Raw genomic sequence first — 25,913 nt, 5'->3', positions numbered from 1 at the left:
AACATCGACTGTCCGTGATCCGACTTCAGACTTGGGAGTTGGACGCTTTAACGTGTTTTGTCTTGCTTTGCTGTTAAATTACAAGGTCAGTCTGTTGAACTTGGTGTTCAACTAATGTGGCTCCCCTAAAGAGCAGAGACTGTGCTCTGGACATGGTAGAGCTGATGCTGAGCTGACCAATCAGAGCAGACTGGGGTTTTCTGGGGGTGGGCCCTTAATGAGGCAGGAAGTAAAAACAGAGCGTTACAAAAGAGGCTGGAAAGAGCAGTACGTACAGTATGAGGAAGTAATGTGTTTTTTCAACATTACAACATACTGCATAGATATATTCTAGTGTGACCACCAAATACAAGTGCGAACCTGAAAATGAGCACAACATACTCCTTTAATGCATTACTTTGTATTAAAGTTCTGGTTCATGTTGCACCAGTCGAGCAGAGATCTCTCATCTTTGTGTTGAAACCAGAGGTAACTTTGCAAACGGGTCAAAAAGCTTTGCTATTGTGAGGACAGAATGTTTTCAATCCAGGTGGTTAAAAGACAGAGAGACAGAGAACACAACAATAGTAAGTGATCTTAAACATTCTTCTGGGCTTTTCAAAAGTCACCTGGATTACTTTTCAGAAAATCAGCCGCTTAGCCATGTGACTTCAGTGTAATGTTAATACATGAGAGGCACAGGCTGGGCCTAATGTTGGGTAAGCTTACCTGTTCAATTCTCTCATGTACTGTGGAAATATATGTAGCAGGTTATTTTAGTTGTGTGCTAGTGGTGATTTCAGAAAGGTGCCACCTAAATTAGTGTTTGTATTATGAACCCACCATCTCATCTGCATTAAAGTAGCTCCATCCCAAATAAATGCAATGAAAGAATTTGCACTCAGCTATGTAAAAACACCATTAAGACATCTCACACACTTCATCCTGACTTGCAGTCTTAATACAACTCACACATACTCATACTAACTTCAATCTGAGGGCATTTGTTTCATATACAACATCACTCACTCACATACACTCATATACATAAGGTGAAGCTTCAGTTTGCGTGTATATGTTAATAGGAAGCAAGACTTACACACGTATACACAGAATCATCAACGTGATCATTCTTCAGATGCTTTCATAAACACTTGCATGCACACAAAACTTAGCCTAGACGCAGACGCAAACATTTACAGCAGTGTGCTCTTACTGCTGTTTGACCTTTGACCTCTCTGCTATCTAAAGCTGCTTTTACATGTAAGTGTTTAAGACTGAGGTTTGCTTGTTTGTCTGAAATACTTTTTTCTCAAAGGCTAATTTCCTGGCAATGACAGACTTTTGGAGACCCCCCCCCACCCCGTTATACATGCAAAGACACACGCATACACACACACACATTATATGCATGTAACTACCCTTTCCTCTGTCTGCTCTTGCGCTCTCTTTTAGCAGATGCAGTGTGTGAGTAGAAACAGCTGTAGCCGATAGAAAGTTTACAGAACACCCACAATGCAGCCGGGGGGTGGTGTTGCCACTGGATGCCCTGCTGTACTGGAGTCCAGACTTGAGCAGAGAAAACCATCTCAGCTGACACGCGGCGATCTGCTTGGCGTGCCACCTACATTTCCTCTACAACACCAAGTGGCGCTGCACTTGAATATGCAATCAGCCAGTTCACCTGATGATTTTTAACACTTTCCTCAGAGGAACGATATGAAATGGCAGCTTGGATGACTGCAACAGATCTAATCACAGTGTGTCTCCATACGTTGTTAAAACAACTGCTTCCCTTCATGCTGTGCTCCATTTAGCTTCTGTTATCCTCTCTCATGTGGGGAAAAAGTCATCTCAGAGTTTGTGGATGTCATTAAGATGAACATAAGGATGCTATGTCAAGGTTTGCTGCTATTGTAGGTGTTTGCTTTATCTTTTGTTTCGAGGTAAGATGCTTTTTATGAGATGCATGGGGCTTTCTGTCAGGCGCACACAAATTAGCGATTTATACCTCTTTGTTGCTTTCTGTTTGGAATCAGCATATTCAGTTGAATCACTTTGCGTCGAGGTTTCGTTGCTATGCAAACAAACTAAAGGAAAACTCACCCTAACTGCTCCTACACCAGATGCTACTGAAAACATATGCTGTTGAAAACCCTTACTGAAGTACGTGGAGCTGAAATGTTCCATTTGGCCATTAAATATGCCATACCATAGTGTAGTTTTCCCTTTTCATTTTAATCACACACTGTATGTATACAGCACTGGATATCACACAGTTGCACTAATAATACAGTGACCTGAAGGGACAGCTTCCAATGCTATGACCTCTATGTCCTCATTATCTCTGCAACAAATGGACCGAGTTTCATATCATGTTACGAAATGAATAGCATTACCCAGAGTTCCCAGCTGCTGATTGGAACTATTCATTGTTATCCTATTTCCATGACATGCGATGCACCGACAGGCACACAAAACATTTTTCTATATCTGTGGTTTGTTGTGCTAACAAGGGCGTGGCTGGTTTTTGAGCGTAAAAACAAACTGGAGTGCACCTGCGGACATAGGTGCAGGTGTCCGATGATGATGATGATGATGATGATGATGATGGTGTATTTGCATGGGTGAATGTGCATGTGTTTTACAAGACTAACCGGCAGCTGTGATCCTCTGGGTTTCCCTGCAGTGATGTGGCAGCTCTGGCCAGGCCCAGGCGCGAGAAGGAGTGGTAGTACGTGAGCTGCGTGTCCGACAGGCTGGCCACGCCATCTGGCTCGTCGTACATGTTCTCCCAGTATGAGTTTAGGCTCTGCGTTCCCTGGGGAAACGGTCCAAACAGGTAGGCGTCCAGCTGGTTCACTATCTCCTGGTTCACACTGGCTTCAAACTTCCTGGCAAAGAAGGTGGGCCGCACCGTTTGCTGCAGACGGGAGGGGGAAGGGGAGCATAAAAGCAAAGCAGGGAGGGATGAGATAAAGAGAAGAAAAAAGGAGATTAGGAAGTGGTGGTGTGCCAGGATGGCAGGGGAACAAATGTGATGCGTTAGATGTGTGTGGAAGTGACGTGTGGGCAGAGAGAAGGGAGAATGGAGGTGGTAGACGATAGCAGATAAAAAGGAGGCAAATGCTTTCTGTGTGGATATGTGAATTAATTATTGTGTTCATTAAATTACTCTCTCCCCAGGCTCTCTCTTTCACTCACTCTCAAAATCTGGCACCTATATTACCCATAATGCAACTCAAACACCTTCAGTTTAGTCAGAAATTCGGAGTAAGTAAACTAACTGGTAAACTAACTTCTTTCTAACTCCACACTGACATGACTTAAGGCAATTTACCAGACTTCATGCTGCTTCGTCTGGAGCCACAAAAAGCTTTATACCGCTTTTCACATAATAAGTAAGTTAGTACCCTGCAAGACCTGTAAACAGACTTTGATGTGTAAAATTGGTTCAATTCCCCTTCAAGAAAAAAGGAAAGCAGAACATTTCTAGTATACAAAGTCATCTTTTTTTTTTTTTTTTTTGCAATTTTTTGTAAAGTACTGCATAAACGTGCTTCCTCAAGACTCTAAAGGAAACAATAGAGAACAACTTGCTCCAACTGGTAGACATATGCAACCAGTGCCAAAGGCTCGCAAGTAAGCATTACTTTGTTTTTAGAGGTCACCAGCCATTATTCCACTTAAAAAACACACCCACTGTGATATCTGAATTAATAAGGGCACTGACCATCTTAAACACCCTGTCTTACCCCTGAAAGCATACTGTACTACAGCTATATTTTTTGAACACAATAGCCTACTTAAGAAAAACCTTTATTGACTTGGACTTGTGATTGCTATCTCAGATGCAGGGCAGGGTGTCAAAGGAGGAACAGGGAAGGTTAAGGAGAAACTGAGGAGAAAATAAATTACCCACCAAGAGAAGTCTTAAAAAAGTTAATCGCATCACAATGCAACTATTGATGAAAGGATTTTGAGTGCATTCCTGGAGCTGCAAGTCACTCAGGGCATCTGTGTCAGACAGCTTCATTACATGAATTATAGTCAACGTTAGTGGCTAAAGTTACTTGACTAAGAAAGATAAGATGCCTTACATGTCTGTGGAGTCACAAAGTGATACCTCATAACCATCTGCATGTAACTCGATGCACCAGCTGTATGATTTTTCATCCATTCATCACTTCTTTTCTCAACAGTTCTTTGTATTTTTCGCTCTGTTTGGCCTCCTCCACTCCACCCATGCCTTTCTCACCCTCTCTGTCCCTGCCGCACTGTTGCTTGTGTGGTTGATGGTGCATCATGAAATCTGCCGCCTCCACAGCTTGGCTTACACACAAAGACATCTTCTCAGTCCCAGACACAAAACTATTTACCAATGGTTACCCAGCACCAAACACCTCGGTGCTACCTGCTTTAAAGAAACACAGGAGACCTAATCAAGCTGCGGCACACTTCAGCTTTTTCTCATTTTCTCATGACTGTGGGATGTTGGTGCTGCTTCACATGGCAGCGGATGATTCAATGGTCAGATATCAAACACACGAAGGGGGGCGGGGATTTTTTTTCTTCTTCTTCTTTTTACACATTCCCAGACTTTGTGCATTCTGACATGCCCTCACTGCAGTCAAGTGAATTCACCAACCTGTCCGAGCCTGCCTCCCTAGCACACTTCCCAAATGCACATCATTCTGAAGCACATCACTAAACAATGACGCGCTGAGACAAAAGGCACATCCCCGACTCTCCCTCTGCAGAATCCCCCCTCCCATGGTGAGCGCACTCCAAAATCACTGTGTGAGAAACTCGACAGTCGTACCTTGAATTATTCTTCTCATCTGCAAACCAAATTAAAGCCTACTTTGCTTGTCTGTATCTTCCCCAATTCTGTGGTTCAAAGGGAAACTCGAATCATGTGCTCAATGGGATATTAAGTCCTATTAATACCGGGGGCTGGCTGGCTGCTTTGTTCCCAGGGTTGGACTTAACTGATACCAGGGTGCCAACCGGGCCCAGCGGCAGTGCCAAGGATCTGTGGTAATGTGTTGCCACTGAGTTGCCAGAGACTGAGGCGAGACAGACGGTCTGGCGAGGAGAGAAGTGAGGTCAGTGCGACGGCTTTGACTGGTATGTGAAGGACAGGGGAGATGAAGTGAGTCACAGCACTGAAAGGATATGACTTGAAGTGATATTTAACTGTGGAAGAGCGTTTTCACTTTGTACTGCCGCTCCTACTTTTTAGGAGCACATTAAAAGTCAAACTGCGATACTGACTTTCTCTGGGGTCCTGGAGTCGCTGCCACTCATTCACTTTCATTTTGAAAAGCTAACTAACTCTCTCCTGCCGCTCATACTCAAGGCAAAGAGGATCTAATTACTATTCATTTTTTCCCCCGTTCAGGGTCATACTAATCGAGACATAATTTTGCACGTATTGATTGTGAAAGCTGTGGGAACAGGCTGGGTATCGAGGTTGGGAGGACAGACCTTGAGGGCAGAGAATTTAGTGAGTGACTGCTGCTGATTTCCCATGACATACCGGGGTGTGTGCGCAGCAAACGTTCACTGAAAGTTATGCATTTATTTTCCTTTGATTATTGTATCTTTGCAGGTTTGTCTGGTGTCTCTGATGGACATCTGCTCGACGATCTGGCTTTTTATCAGGAGAGCAGTCCAGGGCCTCTGTTTATTGAGCTGGATTTTTTGGATTTAATTGAGAGATAAAACTATAAAGTACCTCACAGCTCTAAGAATAAAACCTATTGATGGCATTTATTTTGCCTTGAAAATGTTCTTAAACTTAGATTTTGATTCATAATATTGGACATTACGCCACCCTTTTTTGCATACTAGATTTTCCTTATTATATGCTGTTTTGTGATATGTCTATCTGCAGTAGTGTCTCGCTGCTGTAGTCAAGCTTTCTTTTTAGGGGCTACTTGCTCTTGTAGTCATGCATTAACAGCTACCGGAGATAAGAATGAACAATATGGCAGATGTAGGATAGAAACGTGTGTCCGATTGGTTATGCCTGCTGTGAACATAAATGTGATTAATCATGAGAGCTACTTTGAAAGCTTCCTCCTGTATTTCACTGTCTATAGGAATAAAGGTGTCTTTTTTTTTTTTGCTCTTTCAGCATTCTTCTTATGGATCTTTTATATACTGATATAGTTTCCTGCTAAAAGAGTGGGTTGCTATGGGAAACGCAATACTTGTGTGGGAACAATGTCTTTGAATGACAGGTTTCATCCTATAGGCACATATATATAGAGCACATTTTCCAGTATTATATTATAGTCTGGAGATTAAGGTTTCATTGGCAATTGCAGTCCAATCATTCCTGGCTGGCATGTTTGCCTAGAGCTATTTTCATATGATGACTTTCTTGCCGCCAGCCAAAAATATTCCAAAGAAATAATCAACCTGCGCCATAAGTTTAGGGATTTTGCCCTAATATTATGCAACATATGAGCAAACACCATACCTACTTAGATATCAAAATTTCAGAGTCCAAAATATTCCTACGTCGTTCTTTGGAGTTAGATGAATACATGCCCAGACTTGCTGGGGCCCAGCTGAGTGATTCTCTCCACATTCGTATTGTGTGTCATTATTACCTGGAAGCGGTGGAAGTCTGCAGGTTTGAAGTCATTAGGGGAGCATCCACACCAGTCGACGATGTGCTTGTACTGGCACTTACAGCCCAGTTTACGGTTCCAGTTGGTGATGCGCAGGTTGTTGTCCACCATGCTCTCACAGAGGGCGCTGTTCTCCAGCACCGTGTGGAAGAACGACTGGGTATTGAAAAATAGAGATGGATGGGGGGGGGGGGGAAGAAGAGACAGAGACACAAAATTAGAAAATTGTGTACCTTTTATTTTTTACACCGTTCAATTCACTGAGAGGGACGAAATAGAGTAGCAGCAGAGAACGGAGATTCACAGTAGCTCATGATAAAAATCCAATTTCCCCACAGAGATCATTCAGTTCTCATCCAATCCTTGTATACGGTTGGAAAGTCAGCCTTTACATCTCGCCTTCACTGCGATGAAAAGAGAACAGTGTATGCTGTTTCTATAAGCGACGCAGTGTACAAAGCAGTGTTTACATGCCTGTCAGGGGTTGAGAAACACTTGAACGCGTGAATGCGGTGTCTGTGTGTGTGTGTTACCTCGGCAGGCAGCAGGGTGTAGGCGTAGAAGCGCTTCATGTTGGTGACCAGATCATCCTTGGAATTGATGACATACTCAACGAACATGCGGTTGAGAAGGAACCAGTCGGACCCTCCGTCCACCGAAATGCCTTCTGGGATTTTACGGTCTCCCAGCCTCCACATGTGGGTGTCACACTCAAAGAACAGACGATCCAGACCTTGCTTACGGATAAACCTGGTGAACACACACAAAGATATGGTTATACTGTACCACTCACTACTGATTACAATTACAATACAGCACAGTGAGCGGTAAGATTTTTGTGAAATTATATGGCACAAAAATCCAGGCTTTAAAATACCACTTATATAAAAACATGAAATCTTAAAGGGACACTTGTGAATAATGAGCAGCTCATTTATATTTTCTCCAAAGTCTCCTGTTTAAACAGAAGAGGCTCTTGTTGACTGCAAACTTCAATGCACATTATCCCCCTTCGGCAGGAAACCGCAACTTTTGAGCGCTTGCAATAAAATCAGGGTGAAAATCTGGACCTGCTCCATCTAAAAGAAATCTGCTTTTTTCTGTTTTTGTAAAAATTGATTCAAATCCAAAGACACAAGCTAAAAAAGAGTTCAGGCAGGACTAAATACAACCGCTACAAGAGTTGACTAAATTTTGAAAAATAATTGCTGTTACTTTCTAACAATAGTTAATAACAATACATCCAAAAATTACTTTCTTTTGTATCATTGTTGTACTGTCTTCTATCCTTGGCCTTAAGTGACGTGATAAATGTGTCATTCGCACTTGTCACTACACACTTTTATCAGCAGTAATAAGAGTGACACCCTGCATGCATAATGGATGATGTTACTCCTGTGAACATATCGAGTGTCAGATGGAAGGAGTCAAATTCAGCTCCTCCTGTTCTCTCAAAGACTGCTGAGGTATTGACCTTGTGACTTTTTCCCAAGCATCTCTATTTGTTTCAGGCATCCACACATGCACATTTGATAGTAGATTAGCAAGCTCATTATTGGTGTTATTACACAGTTAAAATCAGCTTCACTCTCTTCACTCTTATCAAACAGCTTTGAATAAAATATCGTGACAGCAAATACAAAGGTACAGCTGAGTCACGCTGACTCATGCATCCATAGTGGGCCTTTTTTTTTTTTTAATTTAGCATCTTTTTGGGGGGCACTCTTGCCCACTGTGTCGGGTGATGACTGCTATGTCACTGAAGTGTGATGAGGCAGAAAGTAGGGGGTGGCAGGGTGGCGGCGGCAGAGAAGGGCAATCTGGCAGCGACCCCGCTAGCTCACCCCACCAAGAAGGTTAATTAATGAAACCACAGATGGAAGCTAATTGCATAATGATTCAGTGACCATGATGTGCTGGGAGGACTGTCTCTGCGCAAAGGTGCTGCTGTGAGAGAGTAAGAGAGACAATCACAGAGAGCTGGCTAGAGGGTAAGAGAGAGGTCGGAGTAAAATTTGCATCTCACCTGGCGTTGTCCCTGCCATGGGACTTGATGAAGTTCATGTCTCTGTATTTGGACAGGAAGGCCACCAGCTGGTTATTGGTCCTGAAATGGAAGAAAATGACTTACTTTTGACTGTGAAACATATGGTGAGACCTAGCTGGAAGTGGAACATTCATTTTGCAGTACAGCACATGCTGTAGGTACACTGTGAGTTTTGGAGGAAAGTTATGCAAATTGATCCATCTGTCACTGGTTGCTCTAAAAAACATTTCCTTAGATTAAAAAAAAAAGTCTGTCCGGTTCCTAATCCTAAACATGTGTCCTGGTGTTAATTGTTTAGCCATCTCTTGTTGTATGACTAATATCCATCCATTGTCTGTACCGCTTTCTATACCTATATGACTGACATAACATTCCTCTGAACTTGATTGCTGCTTATTTAGTCATATTTAAAGATCCTCTCCAGACATGTTTTAAGACACATAAAACACTCTGCTTAGAATAAATATTTGGTCTTATTATAACAGTTAAATGAAATGAATTTTAAAATTACATCTACTCCTCGTTACTCGATGAAAAATCCATAATCTATAAGCTACAATGATTATTGTAGTAGTTAACTATGAGATACACGCAGTCACTGTAAAGACACATTCACTGTAAAGTCATTCTCATGTTTCCACACCACTCCACACCTATGATTGGCACCAAACTAGCTGTGATGTCACAAATCATGGTGGTACTACACGTGTTAAACTGAGGTCAAAGGTGTACACACAGAAGCTCTTCCACTGAAGCAGACGCTTGTGAAAACAAACTCTGCACACAAATCATTCTGCACAGTGAAACATCCAAGTAAAATAGCAATAAGCCAAACACATTTTTTAGTGGAAGGGGACTTATGAATACTTATGAACCAAGTTTTCAGGGGCTTTACTGATCAATTAGACACTTTGGCTGCTCTCAGTGTCAGTCCCTCAGTGCCTTAAAGCTGTTAAAACTATTTAGGATTATACAAAAGATTGTGCTATCCATGATTTTGATGAATGACTTCATGCTGTTCTTACATTGTAGAGCAGTCTACTTCCTCATATACAGGCCAGACAGGCTAAAAGCTTTGCTCTGTGGGCTATGCCCCAGTCAATGACTCTAACATTTCATCTGTGGTGGAGCCTTTCATGATGGCTTGGCTTGCCTTTCTAAAAGAGCAGCGAGGCCCTGGTAAAAAGCTCAAGGATCAGTGGGGGGAGGGACAAGCGCATATTAATGTCATTTTCTCTTGAAGGAGCAATTTCACAGCCTGGGGGGCTTATCTTAGGAGGTCCTCAGCCATAAAGCCTAACTGATGATGTGCTGTACAGACACATGCAGTCTTCTCTGTCTCTACTTCCCACACGCACACATACACTGTGTATCTGCTCGTATGCACACTAACAATACAATGTACATGCACAGAGACACACAAACGCTTGCAGGCACGCAGACACGCACACACAGAGCGAGGGGAATTCATGTCAAGCTCCAGATTTGCCACCTGAGTGGTCACCCCGTCCACTGGGTCTAGTTTGCTTACTGTCAGCCCTGTGGCTGCTCTGTCTCACAGTGGTATTCACACGCACACATTACAGTAACACACACACACACACACACACACACACATTACAGTAACACACACACACACACACGCCCACAGAACACACACACCTGACATCTACAAAAATGTGCACCTTTTCAATATCATAGCCAATTAAACTGAATCATTATGCCACTTTTTCACTTCCACAGTCTTACTGTTTCATTAATAATGTGCCTTTTTATAACAAGGGCTCTAAATATACCATTCCAGAAGGGAAAAGTTGAATTTCAATGGCTGACAGGTTATGAACCCACACTCTGGCAACACTTAGACAGATGAGAGATGGATCACACATTCATCATCTTTGTCCTGGAAAAACCTACCAAAAGTTCTACAAAAACTTAATTTAAAAGTTTTTTGATCTCAGAAGTTTTAAGAATACATTTTCCAATGTGTTAAGCTCAGTCCTAATGGGATATAAAGGCTTTTTTCACAAGAGGAAATGACACCTATCACTTATGGAACAAAGCTAAAATATGAGATACAATACTTTCCCCAGACAGAGATGACAAAGTGAAAGAGATTAGAAGATGCGACGCCTGCAGCTATTCATTGTCTCACAAGGCTCAGACTTCTTAAAAGCTGCTGTAAAGTCCATGAAAGGAGCTTTTTTTTTTAAAAAAAAGGAGGTAAAAGCAAGGAGACTGTGTAGATAAAAGCTGGGAAAGAGGGTTGTACTCTGACAAAGCAAGCGTGTAACTCATCCTCTGGCCTCTCTGCACACACACACACACACACACACACACACACAGTATATCTCCCCCTGGACACACAGCCCCTCTGCTGGTGTGAGGGGCTCTGGTTTTGCCTTTGAGAGCCATCCATGCGGCAGGACAGACATTATCAGGGAATTAGAGGGGAAATAATGCTTGTCTCCAGTCCCACTGATAACAACAGCAGTAGTCAGGGCAGTGCAGGGCAGGGGACTCTCCTCCCCACCTCCCTGTCCTGCATGCACCTGCGCAGTGCGATGTCAACAGAAATATTGGAAAAAATTAGAAAGTCTGTGACCAAAAATATTGAAACTTAAAGCTACATTAACAAGAGACTGGTGAAGGTTCACCATTCATATTTTAGCAGAATAAATATAGAGCAATCAGTGTAAATAAGCTTTACAGCTCAAAATTAATTGACAAAGGCAGTGCAAGAATAATGATCGGGTTATGCTTGAAAAGACCTTGAATGTACAACCTTGTCAAAAATCAAATCTGTTTGGAGTTGGTGCCATCGGCCACACTCCGGGGCAGTTAAATATGGGCACATTTTCCAAAGGTCTCTCCTGGAAGGCACTCATAGCGCTGCACTAAGTTGCTCACATGAAAAGCAACAAATGAAAAAAGAGAGCTGTGAGAGAAGTTTAAACCTTGGCTCCTGTCTCACCTTCACTTAGCTGACCAATCACTCCGTGAAGCCGGTGTGAAAGTCCGATTGTGGGTTTTTGGAAAGAAGTGGTCGGACCCAGACACCCTCCACCCCCTCCACACAGTCCGTCCCCCCCCCCCAATGCCCCGAATCCAATCCTATTCGGCCATTTGACAAGCGCTTCTGATAAAGCATACTGGCAGCTTAACACATGGTTGTATTTGCAGTCTGGCGAAAGTGAGGATCTGCTTATTCCAACACGTTTTTTTTTTTCTCTGTGCTGTAGTAAGTCCATAATGATAATGTAATGCTGAGGTGTTTATTTCTGAGTGAGAATGTCTCTTTCTGCCTGATCCCGTTCTCAAAGAAATCAGAAAGGATTGTTAGCGACAAAACAGCTGAATGGGTTTCAGTTTCTGGCTTGAGGGCACTCGAGTAGCACGGATGCTCCCTCTCACAGGGGCTTGAACTCAGGCCTGCCACTTAAAAGCCATATTTGCAAGTTCAATTCAGTAAATATGCAGCGCGCAGACTCGGTCAAATCCTAGCTGTGGTTACAAATGCACTTGCTAAGCAGAGACACAAGAGCGCAATTTCCATATTTCCATATTGCATGGATCCAAAACATGCGGTTTCCTCTTGTTCCCCTTCCCTAACTGCTTATTCTTGCTCTCTCGCCTCTCCCTGCCATTTCTGCCTCTCGGCTCCCTCTTTCTCTCCATCAATCGTTTCGTTTCCCAACAGATGGGGCTTAAAACATCCACTGTCAGCCTTTTTCTCAACAACATCACCCTCATGCAAATGAGGAGGCAAAAGACAGGAAGAAAACAGCGTCTTGTCCACGAACTCGCAAATACCTTTAATCGTGCACTGACAGACAGACAGGCGTACAGACGGGATAAACCTGCACACATGTACACAGACAGATGCTGGGATACACTGAACTCTGCAGATGTCAAGACAGAAACTCAAGTGAAAAAAAGTAACACAACAAGACTGAACCCATTTGTCCCTGCATCTTTTCTCCAGCTGTGAGGACATCCGATCCTGGTTCTTTTTACCCAGTGGCCATTATAGCTTGTCTAAATTCAACGGGTGGACATCTGGCTGCGCAGAAGAGATAACTCTCTCCTTAATAGGAGGATTTTAATTGGTTGCTGCAGAGCTACATCAAAAACCCAGCAGACCCTAAATTCCCAGAAGGACTATAAACTCACATTAAAAAAGAGTAAAAGTCTTAAAATTCCTCCTCCAACAGGCTATTTCCATGACTTCATGTCCAGTTTACGTTGACTTTGTGACTTTAAGTACTTTTTACAGCTTCTTAAAAGGGATGTTTTCAAGTGGAGAGACGACTTTCGGACCATACAGTACACAACGGGTCTGGAAAGTCAATAAGTATTGACCCTGGGCAATTAAATTGTAATCAGTTCACCATGTAACCCATTTAATGGAAGCAGGGGCTTGGAAGAGAAGGTGTTAACGAATAGTGTTTGAGAAAAGCAGAGCTTCTACTTCATTGATCTGTTTGGTTTGAAGTGACTCTTTATTTAAAGCTCACAGTTAACCACAGAAGCCCAGAACAGTGTGTATTGAATTTCTTCCATATTGGCTGAGAGCAGTGCACTATTGTTGTGCCCTGGTGACTGCCTTTGTCACATATATTAGATGCTTGGCCTTGCACCTCACTTCATTTCCTTACAGGACAATTCATTACCTGGCTGCCTTACCCTCAGGCCTCCCCCACTATCCTCTGCTGAACCCCCCCTCGCGGTGAGATCCATCTTTGTTACCTGATGGGGTAGTCGGCAGCACTGAGGTTGATGAAGAAATCCCAGCTCCAGTCCCTCATGGCCAGCAGGTCAGCCATGCTGCGAAGATACATGGTCAGCAGACTGGCGCCACCCCAGATGGTGGCCATGCGCCAGGGTGTAACCCTCACATTTGGATACTGGGCAGCCAAGGCATGCACCTGCCTGTGCAGGTAGTTAGAGCGCTGGAATAAAGGACACGATCACACTCCAATTTATATTGTGTCTGAAGCCAAGAGATTACAGTGAAAGATAATATAATTAAAAAAAACAAACAAATGAAATCTTACTACTCTAACCAAGCCTCCACTGATAAAACAGTGGATTTAAAAAGGGTTGACTGGTTTCATATTAAAAGTACATCATGTCTGAAGGCCCTCTGAAGCTCACCTGGTCGACGTGTATGTAGTAGTAGTGTGACGAGTGATAGATGGCTTTGAAGAGGCGGTAAAACTGGCGAGAGGCTCGTCCATGGACCACCAGGACAAAGGCGATCCTGACTGGATTCGATGGAAAGCTCTCAGCAGAGTCTTCATCCCACTGGACATTAACATTGGCTTTACCTGTGTGGCACAAACACAACAATGTCTATATTTTTGGAATCACACCAGTGAACATAAATTTCGCATTAACTCCATTTAATTCACACAGCATTGCACGGACTCCTCACCAGCAATATAATCAGGGGTTGTTGATTACCAAATCAAATCAGTTATTTATTAGACCCTCTGTGAGGCTGCACAAACAAACAGCGATATTAGACACTATAGGATGGGGAGCACCTGTAAATATCTTCAAGGGACAAACAAAGCAAATGCAAAACCATTATGAATATAGTTATTAATGACGATTAAATGCTATTCTTTCATTAAACAATAAACTGAAATAGCTAAACAGCAAGGTTGCTAGGCAACACCATAAGTAGCAGTTGGAGTGCAATGATTAGCATATTCATAATAATTAACTGCTATGTCGAAAGTGAACATTCGGTGTATTGTGTTGTAAGGGAGGCTGTCTGAACTGAGGAAGAACCAGCTTTTATAACTACCAATCAAGACGCTCTCTTGAAAATACTTTTAAAAACACTGACTACTGTTTCAGTTGCATATCTTGACTGTGTCATTTAAATACATCAGATGTTCTCAGGAGCCCGACTTGGTCAGGATTATGCACAGGGAAAGAGAGCCATGCTAAAAATGAGATTTTACAAGAGAATAAATAAGAAAAAAAAACAAGTCACACAGCTTCTTCAGCCCTGCTGCGGAACAAAAAAATCATAACCACAAAACCGTGACTCACTCATCCATGTTCTTATGTGATTGAATTGGAACTATGACAATTTCAACCAGACAGTACACACACTGTAACTACTATCCTCATTCAGACAGGAATCCTATAAGCAATTCCTCTGGGGCTTTCAGGGGTGGAGCACACTTTGACAATGTGCCATCATTCCTCTCAGGCAAAACTCCCAGAAGATGCCTTGGATTTCACACAAATGACAACAATAAGCATGCAGGCAAACACCGCCCTGGTTGAGGCCTGCCAAGCCACTATCAAATTAAACAATTCCAGCAATCTCTGGAGAGCCATTGGTAACCTTACATTGTGCCATTGTTTGGTTTTGTACCACCCAAAAAAAAGTCCTCGAAGCAGTTCTGCACCATAAAGTCCCCCAAACATTATCACAGACATTGTTTGTTTCTAAATCTTCAGTTATTACAGCAAATGCGCACATGCAGCTTATAAGACATGTTTGTTCACAGAACGTGCCTTGAGGAGATTAATGACTATAATTTGGGACTGCAGTTCCCAAGAGCCTGTTTGCGCTGATGGAGGGGACGCTGAGGGAACACTGAGGTGGGGGCTGTTTATTCCCCTGAGGTTACATTTCCTTAGAAATGCCCCTCCCGGCTCCTCTCCCTGTCTGGCCCTGAGGTGTAATTACTGTAAATTTAAAGGCAAGTGTCCGACTTGTCTTCTCCTTATGAGTTGACAGGGATGGGCTGAGAGGTCCTGGTCCCTCCCGTTCAACTAATCTCATTCATTCAAATTTAAGGGCAGGTGTCCAACACGGCTTTGTTTAAAGGTTGACCACAAGGCTGGGGTTAATGACACGCTCCCTTGGCTTCAATTGGCCTCAATTTGCCGTGGCTCCTGTCAGTCACTCATACTTATTTCTGGCTTCTCTCTCTCTGCATGTGTGTGTGTGACTGTTGGTGAGCTTAGGGTAAAGGACTGTATGGTGATTTATATATGCTTTATTCGCCCCCGGGGCATCGGTCAGGATACAGTACACAGAGAGGATGGGTTGGATTGATGATTTATATTGAGGTCAGGCACAGGCGATTACAGGCCACAACAACAGGCAGGTTGATGTGTGGGTGTAAATGTATTGCTCTTCTTTACATATGCAAATATATTGTTCTTCATTTGTGTGGTTCTGTAAATGAATAAACAAACAATGAGTGCAATGCACATGCACGTGCCCCATCAACATGCTAACATAGCATCGGGCTACATCGCGCAACATAATGGCGGCGCCCATAGACACACATATCTTACAGATAACAACGTTACAGGTATAATGTCATGACTGACAACAAACACAACTTGAGCCTGTCTGTTAATGAACTACTGATATGACACTTACTTTTATCAATTAACGCACACTGGCGCTTCAACTCACACGCCAACATCAACACGGACCGGACTACATGAAAACGAAACTTAACTCGCATAACGGGAGCTTACGCCGCTCCCAAACTACATCTCCCAGAATGCCCCGGTCTTAAAGGAACATACAACTTAAGACGCACATTACAGAAAGTATAACGGTGCGTTAAACTCCAGAGCCTTTCTAACAGCCGCCCCGAATGTATGAAATACATTCACTCCATAGAAAGGCAGCACGGTCCTTTGGCGTCTCACTGCCGGGTGGCGTGGATGTCTGTGCTGTCGTCTTCGTTGCCGGTTGGAACCGCCGGCAGGACTACCAGCCTTGCCACTGGTCTGGTGTAGTCACGATCGCCGACTCTCACATCCGCAGACCGGACATGACCATCAGCGCTGAGATGGATCTTAATGACATGACCTATTGGCCACTGAGCCCGAGGCAACTGAGGGTCCACTATCATCACGACGGATCCCTCTACAAGATCGGCTGGTGTAGAGTGCCACTTCTGGCGAGTCTGTAGACTGGGCAGGTAGTTCCGCAGGAAACAGGACCAGAAATGATCAGCCAAAATCTGAGAATGCCTCCAGAGACGGCGGTTCAAAAGCTCGGTCTCTGGATACACAATCTGGGGTAGGGATCCATCTGGCCGCCCCATCAACAATACATTGGGTGTCACCGGATCTAGGTCAGCGATGTTAGATGAGACGTACCCCAATGGCTTGGAATTAAGTATCCCTTCCACTTCCATCAGCACAGTCCGTAGCACTTCTTCTGGGACTGGCTGAGCTCCCACTGTAGTGTATAGGGCCTTCTTCACAGAACGGATCTCCCGTTCCCAGGCTCCTCCAAAGTGGGGTGATGCAGGCGGATTGAAGTGGAAGCCGATCTTCCGTTGAGCAAGTTGCTGTTGCAGTTCTGGGGACAGTGCAGCAAACGCCTCTCTAAGCTCCCTTTCTCCTGCCCGGAAATTTGTTCCCTGATCAGAGTAAAGCTCAGCTGGGGTCCCTCTGCGGGCGATAAATCGCCTTAGAGCCATCAAGAAGGAATCAGCATCGATGGTGTTCAGGAGATCTAAGTGGACCCCTCTACTGGTAAGGCACTTAAATATGATCCCCCACCTCTTCTCCGTACGCCTTCCCACTTTAACTTGAAATGGCCCGAAACAGTCCATCCCTGTAGAGAAGAAAGCCGGCTTAAAGAGACGCAAGCGGGCAGGTGGCAGGTCTGCCATTTTAGGTACAGAGGGTCTGGCCTTCCATCTACGACAATCAACGCACGTGTGTTGGTAACGACGTACTGCTTCGCGTCCCCGTAAGATCCAGTACGAACGCCGAATCTCAGCAAACACCCTTTCTGGTCCTGGATGGTGCAGGCGACTGTCAAAATCTTGGATTAGTAGCTTGGTAGATGGGTGACCAGGATCTAAGACAATAGGATGTACTGCGGTCTCCTCAAGGTCTACAGCACGACGGAGTCTGCCCCCTACTCGGATGAGCCCGTTCTCTTCATCCATCTCAGGTGACAGGGTGAGCAATCTGCTGCTGGATGAGACAGGTTTGCCGGCTTTCAGAAGCCGTAGCTCATCTGGAAAGCTTTCGTGTTGGATTCGTTGGAGTATGAGAATCTCTGCCTCGCGGTAATCTTCTGCTGTACAGGTGCCGGTCTGCTCTGCCGCCCCATGCAGCTCCTGTACTGTAGCTTCTAACAGCTCCTTCCAGGTAACATACTGCTTCACCTCTGTTCCTATCGTGCTGAGGGTGGTAGAGGTGACACCACAGAATGTAGACTTCCGAAACTCAGAGGTGTCCTCAGCGGGCTCGCTGTTGGGCTTGACAGGCCATCCCTCTGGAGGCTGAAGAAGGAACGGAGGCCCTTGACTCCACCTGTTAGGCTTCACGAGGTCTGACAGGGTCTTGCCCCTGGTGATGTCATCGGCAGGGTTCCTAGCTGAATCCACGTAGCGCCAGGCCTGTGGGCTAGTCAGTTCCTGTATCTCTGCCACTCTGGTCCCGACGAAGATCTTGAACCGGCAGGACTCCGACTGTAGCCATGTAAGCACTGTTGTGGAGTCTGTCCACATGATGATCTGGTCAACCTTCAGCGTAAGCTCTTTCTCCAGGAGCTTGGCCAGTTGAGCTCCGGTGACCGCTCCACACAGCTCAAGTCGGGGTATGGAGAGGAGCCGCTTTGGCGCAACTCTGGACCTGGCAAGGAGGAAGGACAAGTGGACTTGGCCTTGACTGTCTTCTGTTCTCAAGTACGCCACAGAACCATAGGCTTGTTCAGACGCATCAGTGAACACGTGGACTTCACGGGTGACACTGGCCTGGTCCACTGCAACCGGCACATACGCTCGTGGCAGTGTGACTTGAGGCAGAAACTGTAGTTCTTCCATCCAGTCGTTCCAGGCTTGTAGAAGGTCTTGGGGGAGTAGAGGATCATCCCAGTCTCTCTGTTTCTCCCAGAGGCGTCGGACCAGCATTTTGGCTCGAGTGGTGTAGGGTACGATGAACCCCAAGGGGTCGTACTGGCTGGCTAGGACCCTATAGATGTTCCGCATTGTGGGGACCCCGTACTCTATAGGTCGATGCTTGTAGCCTATTGTGTCGGTTTGACAGTGCCAGCTGAGTCCTAGGGTGGATTCAGGGGAGTCAGCTTTGTCTTGAGCGAGCCAGAGCTCAAGACTGTCAGATCTGGCCTCCTTTGGTAGGTGTTCCACAACTCCGGGAACGTTGCTGGCCCACTGACGAAGTTCGAAACCACCGGATGCTAGGAGTCCTCTTAGTTTGTCTACCAGCTGTCTGGCATCCTCCGGCGTCGGCAGACTCTGCAGGAGGTTATCTACGTAGAAGCACCTCTTGACAGAGAACATCACGTTGTCCCCTTGCTGACTATGGTCTGCAACATGGCGCTGCAGGGCATACGTGGCGCAGCAGGGACTGCAGGTGGTGCCGAATGGTAGAACCTGCCACTCGAACACTGCTGGAGGGTCATCCCTGGTCAAGTCGCGCCACACGAACCGTAGGAGGGAACGGTCTTCGGGGAGGAGCCGGACTTGATGGAACATCGCCTTTATGTCTGCGCTTAGGGCAACAGGGTGTTCCCGGAAGCGTAGGAGCACTCCCAGGAGTGAAGCTCCCAGAGTGGGTCCAGGCAGCAGTGATTCGTTCAGGTTCTGACCTCTGTACTGGTAGGAGCAATTGAATACAATCCTGTTTTTGTTGTTATGGCTCACCATGTGGTGAGGGATGTACCACTCTTCGCCCCCTTGATTGACGTCTTCAGTGCTTAACTTAGTGACGGAGTCTGCATCCACTAACTTCTGGATCTCCGTGCTGTAGGCTTTGGCCCGCTCTGGATCTTTAGCTAGCCGCCGTTCTGTGCTCCGCAGACTAGGCATGGTAGCTTCTTTGGGGGCCTGAAGACGAGGCATGTCTCCTTTGCGTAGGAGAGGCGTGGCATAGCGCAGGACTCCTGATACCTCCACTCGGATGGTCCTTTCTTCCAGCAGTCCTACCGCTGCCTGGTCTTGCTTCGACCTAGTTACCATCTTCTCACTCCTGTATGGGAGAGTGTCAAGCTGCCACAGCTTTTCGACATGCTTAAAAAGTTCTGAAGCTTGTGGAGAGACTGAAGTCACCAGGCACTGCTGAGGTCGTAGGGGGTGCCGTAAGAACCTCGCAGGGCCCTGAAGGGTCCAGCCCAATCTGGTCCGAACAGCGGCAGGCCCATCTGGAGGACCCAGTCTGGCTGGCTCTATGGCGGTGATCAGGTGTGGATGATCTGAGCCAATGAGCACCAGAGGTCTGACGTTCTGAAAGGATTTGATGGGTAAGCCGACTAGGTGGGAGTACCTCTTCTGTAGACGGTCCACTGGATAGGACTGATCGGCCAGACCAAGACGCGTTGAAGTGTAGGCCCTTGAGACCAGGAAGCTAGTCTTCGGTTGATCAGCAGGTGAGATATAAAAGGATACGGTAGATCCACGAAGAGTCTGAACATCCTGCCGTATTGTCCTTAAATGCAGGTCTTCAGGTGTGCCTTGGAGACCAAGCTCCTTTGCGCCTGCTGCCAAGAGCATTGTCCTCTCTGACCCGTCGTCCAGGATGGCGTAGGTTGTTATGGTGCGATTGCCGTAACGAAGGAGCACCCTGACGACCTTGAGCAGAACCCTAGTGGCCTCTGGTGGCCTGTTGACGTAAAGGATCTCGTTGGTCGAGCTCACCAAGCAACTCTCCTCCTTTGTTGTTGGTCTAGCTGATCTGTTGTTAACTTCGTGCAGAACCAGTAGATGTTTACCTTGGCACAGACTGCAGGGTTTCTTTAAGTCACACTGAGCGGCTTGGTGGGGTCTTGCGCAGCGCCAGCACCTCTTGTTTGCCTTTATCCACTCGGTGAGTTGCTCTCTCGACAGCTTTGTAACCTTTGTACACTGGCTGAGGAAGTGTTCCTCATTCTCACAGTAGGGGCAGTAGGGCTTGGCTCTCCCCTTCAACCCCTTGAAGCCTCCGGTAGTGGTGTTCTCTTTAGCACCGTGGAGGACAGAAACGGACCTTCGTCCCTGATGACTCTCTGACCGGAAAGCTGGCTTCTCTTTCGGCCCTCGGGATGACGTTTGCCCGTCGAAGTCCTGGCACCAGGATTCATACTGTAGCCACTGAGCGAGATCTATCAGGCTGGGGACGGTCCCTGGCTCTCTGAGGGTACATCGACGGAAGTCTGCTCTTTGTTCTGGAGGTAGTTTGCTTAGCAGTCTTACTACGTGGGATCCACAGCGAAGTTCTGCATCCCCTTCAGTGCCTAAGGTCTTCAGGAGCCCAACCAGTGACTGCACGTGGAGGGCGAACCGCTCGAAGGCTGCAGTGTCACCACGGCGAATATCGGGTGAGTCTAGGACACTGGCTATTTTCTTGAGGGCTATTTGGTGTGGTTGACCGAATTTCTCGTTGAGGGCTGACATGGTGTCACGGTAGGGCATGGGGGAGTTGAGGTAGGTATCTGCTATCAACCTTGCTTCCTCGAGCTTTAGGTGGTCTACCAGGATCTGGTACTTGAACAGCTCAGTCCCCTCAACCGGCAAGAGGTTCTCCAGGGCTATCTTCAATCTTGCCCACTCGCAGGGGTCCCTGTGGCTGAAGTTGGGTAATGTTGGGCGTGGCCCCCTGTAAGTCTGTTCAGATGCAGTTGGTGGGTCACGGGTCCACTGGTTCTGTCCCTGCATCGATGCAACTTGCTGTGCGTAGCCTGGGGGTTTTGCCGGTGGAGGCGGCTGATATGCTGCTGTATAGGATGGCACTCGTGGAGGTAGAGGTTGTGAGTATTCATTCTGATGGGGATTTGGAGGAAGCTGAGGACCATAAGCTGTATAGTAGCATGTTGGCCTAAGGGGTGGATGCTGGGCCACAGGCTGGTACTGGTGCGGAGGCTGCCATGGTGAAGCCGAGACGTAGGGCATCGCCATCTGTGTTAGAGGCTGTGCAGTAGGCGTGAAAGGGGTTGGAGCTGGCTGAGGTGCGTAGCGTCCTCCGTAGGATGGATACCGCTCTCGGCTGTAGTCATCTGGCTCCCTGCTCGGCGACAGAGATTCATGACCTAGCGGGCGGTGACTGCTCTGCCTCATTTGCGATGGTTTGCTGCGACTAGCTGCTCTGGTTTGGTTCTTTATGAGCTGTAGCTCCTGCATCAGCTGATCCAATCTATCTATTGTCCGTTGATCTGTCTGCTCCTCATAGTCCCCGATGTCCACGCTTGGTGGGGGTTCTGGCCAGTCCTCTCCATCCTCCCTGGAGACGGGCGCTTCGTCGATGTGGTTGCTGGAATTCGGTGGAGCATATTGAAGGCTGGTTATTGTGTCTGCTAGCCTTTTCAGTTCAGCCTGAACACCACGAAGTCCCTCCACTTCGGCATGCATGTCGTGCTGTGGCTGTCGTAGCATGGTGCTCTCTCGCTTTATTGCCCTGAGGTCCTCTCTTAGAGAGCCTTCCTGGGTTACGTGAGGCAGCGAAGGTGGTCCTCGCATCCTCTCTCTGGGGTCCTGCTCTGGATACTGTAGGTGGGCTAGCTGGGGTTTCGGACTGTACATCTGCCGCTCTCGGTAGTACAGGTCCGCCTCATCTCGAGCAGCATCCCTCCTTCGGTGGTCCATATGTGGAACGTGAGAGGAGTTGAGGGCGGTCATCTTGGCTGCACCCTCCTCTGCTGACCACTCTTCCTCATGCCTGTGCCTGCCAAGGTTAACCTCATAGTCATCTAAGTAGGTTGGTGGGCGTGTCTGACGCTTAGGCCTTGCTCCGCGATGGTCTTCAAACTCCATGTTGTCCTGGGGTAAATAGAGCATCCGGCTCGAAGGACCACAATGTTGGTGAGCTTAGGGTAAAGGACTGTATGGTGATTTATATATGCTTTATTCGCCCCCGGGGCATCGGTCAGGATACAGTACACAGAGAGGATGGGTTGGATTGATGATTTATATTGAGGTCAGGCACAGGCGATTACAGGCCACAACAACAGGCAGGTTGATGTGTGGGTGTAAATGTATTGCTCTTCTTTACATATGCAAATATATTGTTCTTCATTTGTGTGGTTCTGTAAATGAATAAACAAACAATGAGTGCAATGCACATGCACGTGCCCCATCAACATGCTAACATAGCATCGGGCTACATCGCGCAACATAATGGCGGCGCCCATAGACACACATATCTTACAGATAACAACGTTACAGGTATAATGTCATGACTGACAACAAACACAACTTGAGCCTGTCTGTTAATGAACTACTGATATGACACTTACTTTTATCAATTAACGCACACTGGCGCTTCAACTCACACGCCAACATCAACACGGACCGGACTACATGAAAACGAAACTTAACTCGCATAACGGGAGCTTACGCCGCTCCCAAACTACATCTCCCAGAATGCCCCGGTCTTAAAGGAACATACAACTTAAGACGCACATTACAGAAAGTATAACGGTGCGTTAAACTCCAGAGCCTTTCTAACAGTGACAGCTCAGGGGGGAAATCTGCTGCGGGCCGTATCAGATTGAACGGTAATTGGTGGCCAGCTAAGAAGGTTCACTGGTTTGCTTTGCGCACGGATAATTGGCCGGTCGCTTCACAAAGCACTTGGAGAGTGTGTGCTATGCTAGCGAGCTGCACTAATGAGCACTGCTGTGTGTGAGAGAACTTAAATTCTACTGTCAGTTTTGTGGAGCACGTGCGTTTATCTGCACAAGAGCTTCATGTGTAGTAGTTTTTGAGCACCCAAAGAGACCGCAGGCCTATTCCAAAAAGGAAAAACAGAAGCCCTCCTCTTGAACTCATCACTTTTCATCATCCTTCCCATCGCCATCAATCTTTTAAACTGCCTCTCCCTCATCTGCTTTCACCCCACTCTCTTCCTCCATCATCTTGTGTAACTTTGGGCTCTTAACCAGCCTCCATCTTAACTGCACATATGAGCGGTTAGAACAAGAGCTGAGCTATACCCCAAAGAGCTTGTATCAAATTGCATTTGAAAATGCCTCGGGGATGGGGTCTGCTCCTTTAAAACCATCCACAAAGGCAGGTTTTGCAGACATATAAATGACATCTGTGGCTTTGATTTACAGTATCATTACCTTTTAAGTTGATATGATGCTTGCTAGCAAGCCTATTTACACATCCAGCCTGTCAGAGCTGCTGAAAACAGCTTCCCGCTGCGGCCGAAAATGATGCTGTAAGAGCAGTGAGAGTGAAAAAAAACCCAGTGAAGTTGTGGGCCAGAAATCCAAGACAATGAGCCAGAAGAAGCTATAAGAGCTGGGTGCTAATTCTCTATGGGTTGGTCACTACCACTGGAATTATGAATATACTGATTATAGCAGCTTTACGTATGATTTATACCCAAATCTTTGCAGTACAAGGCCATTAGTTTAAAGCTACATGGGTACAAGGTCACTGACTGCCAGCTGGTACCCTTGCTGGAGCTGTGCCGCCCAGTCAGATCATTATTAGCCAGGTTAGCATATGGGAGACATAGAGAATGAACACGTTCCTCCTGTGTTCAATGATGCTAATACCAGCGCTAACACAATTGCTAATCTAACCAAGGCCTCAAGGACAGAATACCGATCAAATCAAATTGAACAATTTTCTGCTAACAAGGTTAGGACTTGAATCGGGATGGGGAACAGAGGAGGGAAGAGAGAGAGAGAGAGAGAGAGAGAGAGAAATAAGACATTGGCAGGCAGCAGGCAGGCAGGCAGAGAGTAAGAAAGAAAAGTGATTTAATTTAGCTGTCGTGTTGTTACAGCCCAGCCACGAGGGGAAAGCCCTTTTCAATTTCTTTGTCTCCTTTGATCAAACTGTCAGTTTGAGTGGGATGGTGAGTTGCTGTGTGAGATGACAGGAGCTTAGGCACAGACAAACGATACTCCTGCTCTTGGGAAGGGGAATGTACAAAAGTTGCTAAGTCACGGTGCCTCCTCGAGGTCTAATAACACGAGCGAGGGCCGGGAAGGTATCTGACTAGAACAGGCAGGATGTATAATAGCTTCCTCCTCCTCCCCTGCTGTCCGTGCTTTCATTCCGTCCACTCCCATGTGTTTAAATGCACGTGTGTGTATATGCTGTTCACTTAAACATGGCTGCTGATGCGTGCTGCTCACTGATGGCAGCACCGCCAACCAGTTATGTTTACAGAACCCACAACCAGACTGCAGATGTCCGTAGATTCTTAGAGAGGAAAAGCCCATATGTTTGAATGTGCCTGTAGAAATGAGAACCTGTGTTCTGTGGCCAGTTTAACACAACAAAATGAAAACTGGAAACCAATTTGGAGTGACTACAAGCAGCATCCCCATTTCCAACCAACAATTTACTTCACCAATTACACATCAGCAAAAAAAGACATTTCTTGCCTTTGTCGAGAACCGCAATTACAAGAACAGGAAATATTATGTAGGCTACTAAAGCCAGACTGGTCCGACTACACTCTTTGTACTTCGCTTTGCGGATATAATTTTTCGTTTTCCGCAATGAAAAACAGCTTGTAGAGCAGAGAGTCGGAGGAAATAATGTTAAAAAATTAAATGTCAAACTATATGAGGAAAGGACATTGACAAGCTGTCGGCATTATTTCCAGGAGGTTTTTCTTTGTGTCTTGTGCTGCAGTGAGACTGCTAGAATAATCAACTCAAGCAAAAATCTGTATGAGCTTATTGATCTCCCGATTCTGTATCTGTGAAGTTTCTTAAAGTGATTTGAGATGAACAGTTGTTTAAAGAGCACCCCAGGCTCTCTAAAGAGTGGCATCTATTTTAACTGCATTGACATAAATGCTGCATTATCATACATCTTACAGTACTATGAGTGCATACATAGTGTTTGGCAAGAGAGGCTTAGCATGAAAACAACCTCTAACCCATGTGTTAGTGCCCCTCTTCTCAGCTAAATCACAACTTTTTGTTGATTGAACCAAATGACTGAATGTACTTACTCAACCACATTCTTTCTACAAGCAACAAGATCCTCCAGGAACATTTCTGTCAAAGGTTGGACGGTTTTGGTTATTTCACATCAAAGATTTTCCCTTTTGCCACTTCTCACTTGTTTAGAATGGGCAGGGCTCAGTTGGGTAAAGGGTGGCGTTATGAATTTCCATGTACCAGTGAGAGTTCAGCAACATTTGAATCAAAACCTGACAAAAGATGTGGGATAGTTTGCTTATGTTGCTGGCATTGTCAATTAATTCAGATCCAAATCTACACAGACCTGATGAAGAAGACTAGTTTTCTGAATAAACAGTAACTT

General features: G+C 45.8%; 1 protein-coding gene across 1 annotated transcript in view; it reads right to left on the bottom strand.

Annotated features, from left to right (window-relative positions):
- LOC139198576 (xylosyltransferase 1-like) overlaps window positions 1–25,913 on the bottom strand; it is an 81,456-nt gene that overhangs the window by 12,369 nt on the left and 43,174 nt on the right. The window contains exons 3-8 of the mRNA XM_070827466.1: window positions 13,828–14,000; window positions 13,420–13,622; window positions 8,650–8,730; window positions 7,157–7,373; window positions 6,603–6,779; window positions 2,637–2,902 (exon numbers count right to left, since the gene is read on the bottom strand). Of these exons, the coding sequence (XP_070683567.1) occupies window positions 2,637–2,902; window positions 6,603–6,779; window positions 7,157–7,373; window positions 8,650–8,730; window positions 13,420–13,622; window positions 13,828–14,000 (1,117 nt within the window). The remainder of the gene's footprint in view (window positions 1–2,636; window positions 2,903–6,602; window positions 6,780–7,156; window positions 7,374–8,649; window positions 8,731–13,419; window positions 13,623–13,827; window positions 14,001–25,913) is intronic.

This window comes from Pempheris klunzingeri, chromosome 3 (assembly GCF_042242105.1).
Source record: "Pempheris klunzingeri isolate RE-2024b chromosome 3, fPemKlu1.hap1, whole genome shotgun sequence".
Classification (NCBI taxonomy): domain Eukaryota; kingdom Metazoa; phylum Chordata; class Actinopteri; order Acropomatiformes; family Pempheridae; genus Pempheris; species Pempheris klunzingeri.
This window is presented reverse-complemented; position numbering and strand designations above follow the sequence as displayed.